The 7,276-nt window shown below is 50.5% G+C and overlaps 1 protein-coding gene across 2 annotated transcripts in view; it reads left to right on the forward strand.

Annotated features, from left to right (window-relative positions):
• arid1b (AT rich interactive domain 1B (SWI1-like)) overlaps nucleotides 1-7,227 on the forward strand; it is a 33,360-nt gene extending 26,133 nt beyond the window's left edge. For both annotated transcript variants that reach the window (XM_031729764.2, XM_031729772.2), the window contains 9 exons: nucleotides 783-918; nucleotides 1,268-1,443; nucleotides 1,760-1,907; nucleotides 2,352-2,468; nucleotides 2,674-2,755; nucleotides 2,861-3,599; nucleotides 3,721-3,851; nucleotides 3,934-4,579; nucleotides 5,172-7,227. In XM_031729764.2, coding sequence (XP_031585624.2) covers nucleotides 783-918; nucleotides 1,268-1,443; nucleotides 1,760-1,907; nucleotides 2,352-2,468; nucleotides 2,674-2,755; nucleotides 2,861-3,599; nucleotides 3,721-3,851; nucleotides 3,934-4,579; nucleotides 5,172-6,202 — 3,206 coding nt within the window. In that variant the 3' untranslated portion in view covers nucleotides 6,203-7,227. The remainder of the gene's footprint in view (nucleotides 1-782; nucleotides 919-1,267; nucleotides 1,444-1,759; nucleotides 1,908-2,351; nucleotides 2,469-2,673; nucleotides 2,756-2,860; nucleotides 3,600-3,720; nucleotides 3,852-3,933; nucleotides 4,580-5,171) is intronic.
• The last annotated feature ends 49 nt before the right edge of the window (nucleotides 7,228-7,276 follow it).

The following is a 7,276-nucleotide window of genomic DNA, read 5'->3' on the forward strand; positions in this document are numbered from 1 at the left end:
ATGATGCTCCAGATGTTCTCCATTAGTCTGACCTCATATCCATTTCGTCTTTGCCTTGGTCCATTTTAACGAGCTGTGGTGCAGAGGAGATGGCACTGTTTCTCCATCGTGGCCACACGTGGCTTCTTCTCTGCATGATGGAGCTGTAACATGACATGTGGACAGCACGCCGAGCTGCTAGCATACGCTGGTTTCTGGGAGTGTTCCTGAGCCCGTGCGCTGATTTATCACAGAGTGGTGAAGGTCACAGCTATCGGCCGCATCCCTGTGCACAGAGATTCCTCCAGACTCTCTGAGTATGCTGATGATGTCATGTTCTTTAGATGAAGGGATGTTCACAGTGAAGAACATTATTCAGTCTGTGGATGCACTTTTTGCAGGTTGGTGAAGCTCTGCCTGTCTAAGATGCCAAATAACCTGGATTTATGCTGGACAAAAGTTCAGAAATGTCACAGGAAATAAAATGTCTAAATCTTCAGTTTCCAACCAGAAAAAAAAAGATTTTTGCTTTGAAGCATCTAATGTACCATCTGATGTAGTTGGAATATGAAGCTGCTGTTATCAAATCGATCAAATGGTTTGTAAAATGAGGTTTGAGTCGACTTTATTTATTTTGTCTTACAAGACGCCAACAAACCTAAAATGTTCCCATAAACTGTTTGAAAATGTAAAATTCAGTGATTTGTTGGTCAGCCAGTCGATTAGACAGCAGCTGATGAAGAAGGCGTGTCTGAGCTCTGGTGTGCGGTGATGATGTAACACTCTGGTCTGTGTCTCTGCAGCGAACTCGGGCTCCCTGCAGGGTCCAAACACCCCTCAGTCCAGCAGCAGCTCCCTGACCGAGGCCCCCGGAGACCTGAAGCCCCCGACCCCCGCCTCCACCCCGCACAGCCACATGGGCTCCCAGCCTGGAAACAGGTAGGGGCAGAGCTTCAGTGTTAAACACACCTGAGCAAACTGCACATAAACATGAAGAAGCCACAACAGAGTGGAACTTAAAGGTTTTCGTTCACATCACGATTGCACAGCTGAAACTGTGATGCCTCAGAATTACACATCAGGCTCAGTCTGTTAGTATAGTAACCTCACAGCAGCCATGTTATTGGTCACATGATGTCACTAAAAAGGCTCCAACAGGTCCAGTTCAGGTGAAGCTAGAAGTTACAGCTGCCTCTGTTGCCATCCACCTGCAGGTTTTATGCTGCGGAGTTAATGATGTGAACCCGAACACTTTCATGTGACTCTCATGTCTGTGGTTTATGTTCAGGAGTGTGGGAGGAGTCAGTGTGCAGGACCCATTCTCTGAGGGCAGCGATCCAGCCTTCCACAGCAAACGAGGCCTGGGACCCGGCGGTGCTCCCTACCAGCAGGGAGGTGGTCCAGGAGACCCTATGAGGATGCACTATGATGCCAACAAAGACCCCTATGGAGGAGTGAGGAAGGGTGAGGAGGGAAGAACTGAGGAGGACATGTTTGTTTGAGAACAAGGAACACTGATAACACTTGGTGTTTTCAAGAAGCAGTAATCTGTGCAGTTCTACTGTATTTAGTCCACTGCTTCCCCCTGGTGGTTGAAGCCTGAACTTTCAGTCTGACTGCAGTCTGACTTCAGTCTGACTGCAGGAGCTGCTGCAGATTACATCACATTATCATAGATCACTGCCGAGCCAGTTTCACATCAGGGTTCATAGTTTAGCACAGAGCTCGGGATCAGTGTGCCTTTCTGGGGTTCACAGCAGGTTTTCGGTTTTGCCGTCAGGTCCGGGTCCCGGCGAGGCCTTCGGTCCCGGTCAGATGCCCAGCGGTGGAGCCATGCAGGACATGTACCCCCGTGGGCCACCCTCTGGACCGCTGGCAGGGATGGGCCCCAGACCCCAGTACCCCTACGGCTCCGGCTATGAGCGCAGGTGAGATTCTGCTCAAGATTTAAAGAAGCGTTAGCCCCACACAGATGTGAGTCTGTCTGAACTCAGCCACTGTATTCCCACCAGTTAGATTAAAAAAAATGTCTTTCATGCTTCATAGGAGTCCAGTTTTTCTGAATTTATTTAAAATCTATGAATGAAAGAGTGCACATAACTGTGAGTGATTCAGTTTTGCCCTGCAGCATGTCTGCTGTTTGTAAACACACAGTTTGGTTTCTTTTTGTTTGTATTAAAAAGTTTAGCCATGTAACTGTTTATCATCATGGCACCGTCAACTCTATAAACCAATTATTAAAAATGCTTTTAGAAGAAGAAAGAATCTCAAAGTGCAAATGAGGCTTAAAAAAGTCTTAGGTGACAACTTTAAACACAGGAAAACAGCTGAAGTGTCTCTACTGCAGGAGTTCACCTGTTTGTTTCCCGTAGGCCGGATCATGTGATGGGTCCTGAGGGAGGCATGGCACCCCCCGGAGGCCAGAACAGCATGGGCCCGTCTGCAAACGAGGCCAGCATGTTTCCCACCAACAGATTCCCGCACCAGAGGTGAGATCGTGGCTGTAACCAGCCCTCAATTATAGAGCTTTCATGTGATGTCATCAGAGAGGAGGGGCTAGCAATTGTTTGTGTGACACACTGTCTGTTCACTGGAGATTTGATCCAAATATCAGATCATAGTCTGAACCCAGCCAAATTTAAACAGTTTAACATGATTATGTGATCATTTAAGTTTCCTGTGTCGGCTCTTCAGGCACGGCCATGACGGTTATGGGCAGCAGTATCCTCACAGCATGGCCTACAGTTCCCATCAGCCCCTCTACCCTCAGCAGCAGGTGAGCGACTCCTAAACGAGTCCCGATTGGTGTGATAAATCACGTCACTGAGGGGTCTGGGGGGGGGTCTTCAGGTCTGGATTCATTTCTGGTGTTTGTCTGCAGGGATACAAGCGTCCAATGGAGGGGATGTATCCGCCAGCGAAGCGTCACGAGGGCGAGGCGTTCGGAGTGCAGCAGTATGGCTCTCAGCAGCCTGACATGTTCCCCGTCTATGGGGGAGGCGGTGGGGGCTACATGGGCCCCGAGCGCCGGCCCATCCAGGGCCAGTACCCGTATCCTTACAGCCGAGACCGCCAGGGCCCCCCGCAGCACAGCATGATGAGCTCAGGGCCGGCGGCGGTGTCTGGGGGGCCTGGGGAAGTGCCGCAGGCCAACATGTGGCACCCCAGGACAGATATGGGCTATACGTACAGCCGGCAGGGTCAGGGGCCCGCCTATCGAGGGGATGAACAGGAGGGCAGGGCCCCACAGGACGGCCAGTGGGCCCCCGGTCACCCGAGCCAGCGCCAGCCTCCATATCCCCCCCACTCTTCAGCCGCCACCGCCACCTCCATTCCTCCCCTGCCCTCCAGACAGCCTCCCGCCTCTTTCCAGGCCACACCCACCATCCCCAACCACGTGACCCGCTCTCATAGCCCCTCCACATTTCCCCGGCCCATGGGGAGCTCGCTGTCACCCAACAGCGCCCCCTACCTTCCCTCCATGAAGAAACCACCGGTACCGGTGCCGACCTCTCAGGCCGTCCCACTCATCAACAGGGAGGTCAGTTTCCCCCATGGCTCTGTGGAGGCCACACCCCCAAAACTGAAACCACGGCGACGGCTGACCGCCAAGGACACAGGTGCGGCACACACACAGAGACACACACATCAGAGGGAGTTGTTTCTTCTTCAGGTTTTCATTCTCACAGCCGGCAGGCAGCCGGGGTCAGCTGACACTCACTCTGTCCTGTTATTGGTCAGGAACCCCAGAGGCGTGGCGGGTGATGATGTCACTGAAGTCTGGCTTGTTAGCAGAGAGCACATGGGCATTGGACACCATCAACATTCTGCTGTACGACGACAGCACTGTCGGCTCCTTCAGCCTCCCGCAGGTCAGACCCTCATCTTCCTCACTGCTCATCGTCCGTATGTCTGATGTCTGTCAGTCTGACCTTTCTCCTCTTCCTCCTGCAGCTGCCGGGCTTCCTGGAGCTCATTGTGGAGTTTTACCGCCGCTGCCTGATCCAGATCTTCGGCATCCTCGAGGAATATGAAGTGGGAACTGAGAGACAGGGTTCCCTGCTGGGGCCCCTCTCTGAGGAGGAGGAGGTGACAGAGGAGCTGCCAGCCGCTGCGTCCGAATCTGACGGCCAGACAGCGTTGGAGCAGAAGATTCAGAGGTGGTCAGCTGAGCAGGCGGAGGACACGCCGCCACCGCTGCTCACGCCTTCTGAGGAGGAGGTGAAAGAACCTGTGGTCAAAGAAGAAGCACAGGTGAAGGAGGAGGAGCACCAGGAGCAAGCAGAGGCCTGCCTCCAGCAGGCCAGCAAGTACGACAAGCTGCCAATCAGGGTTGAGACCGGCGATGGGTGGGAGGAGGTGGAGGAGCGCTGGGCCAAGTTGAACCGACCCAATGGCTTCATCAGCGGCCTCCTCCACTGGAAGGCCGGAGGAGGAGACTCCACCACTCACATCCTGACACACTTCGAGTCCCGCACAGGAGACTTTGCCCCTCTGCACCCACCCGAGTGGGAAGAGAAGGCAGAGGGACAAGAGGGTGAAAGAGGCAAGGAAGAGCTGGGCGGAGGAGAAGAGAGAAAACAGCCCGACAGAGGAGAAGGTAAGACCTGAAGAGAGGAGATGTGAATATTTATCAATATTATCACCAATAAAATGATTCAAGTGATTATTGATTGTCAGACTTTAAAGGAAACTTTTTATCACCTTAATCCTGAAACTGTGCATCCTCTAACTTTATTACATTTTACAATTTTACATCTACGTTAAATAAAAAATAAATAAATAACATTATATATTATAGTGACGGAGGAATAAAGTTACATTAAATACAAATTTTAAATTTTCAAAAAATTTTATGTCACAGTATTCTAAATTTTAAAATTTTTCTTAATTTCTTCTTTTAATTGCAAAATTTTAGGACTTTACATCATAAAGTTATGACTTGTTTCTCAATTTTAAATTCATGGAACATTACGTTTTGACATTTATAAATTTACATTTTTTGCAATTAAAAAAAAATTCAATTAATTTGTAAAAATTTAAAATTGGTATTACATTTGCATGAAAATTTATTAACATTTTTTGAAAACATGTTTTTGAACGTGCTGCAGATTTCTTTGCAGTACTGCTGTTCCACCACCAGGCGTCTCTGTTGCCCCTTTAATCACAGTCTGCTCTCTTTGTCCACTCAGAGGTCAGAGGTCAGGATTCACAAGCTCAGAGTCCCATCAGCCAGCTGGAGGATGAGCCTCGCTGCTGGGATGAGGCCCCGCTGTCCACCGCTGAGCCGTGGCAGGATGCGCTGGCCAAACGCTGCGTCTGCATCTCCAACATCGTGCGCGGCCTCTCCTTCGTGCCCGGGAACGACGCCGTGCTATCACGGCATCCTGGGCTGGTGCTGATCCTGGGCCGGCTTGTGCTGCTGCACCACCGCCACCCCCGCAGGAAACGGACTCCACCCACCTACCAGCGGGAGGAGGAGCAAGGTCTGGCGTGCAGCCGGGACGAGTGGTGGTGGGACTGCCTGGCGGCGCTCAGGGAGAACACACTGGTGACGCTGGCCAACATCTCGGGCCAGCTGGACCTGTCGCTGTACCCAGAGAGCATCTGCCTGCCTATCCTGGACGGGCTGCTGCACTGGATGGTGTGCCCATCTGCCGAGGCGCAGGACCCGTTCTCCACAATGGGCGGCTTCTCGTCGCTCACACCACAGAGACTCGTGTTGGAGTGTTTGTGCAAGCTGAGCATCAAGGACTGCAACGTGGACCTGCTGCTCGCCACGCCGCCCTTTAGTCGCCAGCAGAAGCTCTTCTCCACACTGGTGCGCCTGGTGGGCGAAAGGAAGAGTCAGGTGTGCCGGGAGATGGCAGTGGCTGTGCTGTCCAACCTCGCGCAGGGCGACCCCACGGCGGCAAGGGCGGTTGCCCGACAAAAAGGCAGTGTGGGCACACTCATTGGCTTCCTGGAGGACTGTGTGGCCATGGCCCAGTACCAGCAGAATCCGCACAGCCTGCTGCACACTGCTGCGCCGCCAGAGCCGCCCAGCATCAACATGATGTGCCGCGCCGCCAAGGCATTGCTGGCCATGGCGCGGGTGGAGGAGAACCGGACGGAGTTTGTTCTATATGAGAGCCGGCTGCTCGACATCTCACTGTCGTCCGCACTCAACTCCTCTGTGGCGGCCATCATGTGTGAAGTACTGTTTAAAATCGGCCACTCGTGACACAAACACCACCACGGAGCGTGCTCAGTGGCACTGTAAGCAGCTCCGCCCGCGTGACAAACTGGCTCCTATTATATTTTTATTTAAGAACAGAAAAGAAATGTTTTTACGTACAAATGAATATATATAGAATCTATAAAGCTCCGACTCCATCTGCAAATGTTTGTTTGGAATTTTTAAGTAATTTTAATACAAAATATTTAATACTTGTATTTTTAATTTTCTAATTGTTTCGTCGGTTTGTTGTTTCGTTTGAACCAAAGTGTGACGGTGGCTCGGGTTCCGGCTGTCTTCAATGTTTTTTTTAAACATTCGTGGTTGTTCCTTTCTGTTTGCAAGGCTGTTTGGGGGGGGGTTAGTTAGATTTGGGGGCAGGGTTATTTAAATAGTGTTGTAGATAGGTCTTTTTTGTTTTTTCTCGCGTGGTATGACAGAGGAAACGCTGATGTTCAGTCACGTACTTTGTTCTGGTGCAATATGTTTGCTTGGGCGTTTGTTTTTTTTTTAATGTGAATTATTTGACCATCTGCCGTTTGACCATCAGTATTTTTGCCGAACCACAGCAGTATCAGCCAATGGGTTTTTAAGAACTTTTTATTTCTTGTCCACCAATCAGATCCCTCCACCGTCATCCTCCTGTAAATAGTTGATGTACATTGAGCTCCAGAAGATGGCGTCCCGACTCTATGAATTTATAATCACAACTCTGAACATTCGAGTTTCTGTATTTAAGGACAAAAAAACTCATCTTCAGGATGTTTCATGGGGTCTGATCTGACAGGGTGTGTTTGATTTGAGAGACTGTATGTACAGGAGGTACGGGGGTCGGTTGGGGCAGGGCAGGCAGAACTGTACTTATATCATGTTGCTGACATCAAAACAGTTATAAGAAATGTAAAGAGAGGGAAAAAAGAAAATCTCTACATCCAGAACGTCTCCTGTTTGATTTGACAGATGCTGTTTCTTCAGTATGAGATCTTTATATGTTCCACGACATGTTAAAGAATAAATGTACATGAACTCTGGTTGAGCACTGTGAGCGCAGCTCTGAGCTTGTTTACTTTGGCCTTAATT

The sequence above is a fragment of the Oreochromis aureus genome, linkage group 15 (genome assembly GCF_013358895.1).
Source record: "Oreochromis aureus strain Israel breed Guangdong linkage group 15, ZZ_aureus, whole genome shotgun sequence".
NCBI lineage: Eukaryota > Metazoa > Chordata > Actinopteri > Cichliformes > Cichlidae > Oreochromis > Oreochromis aureus.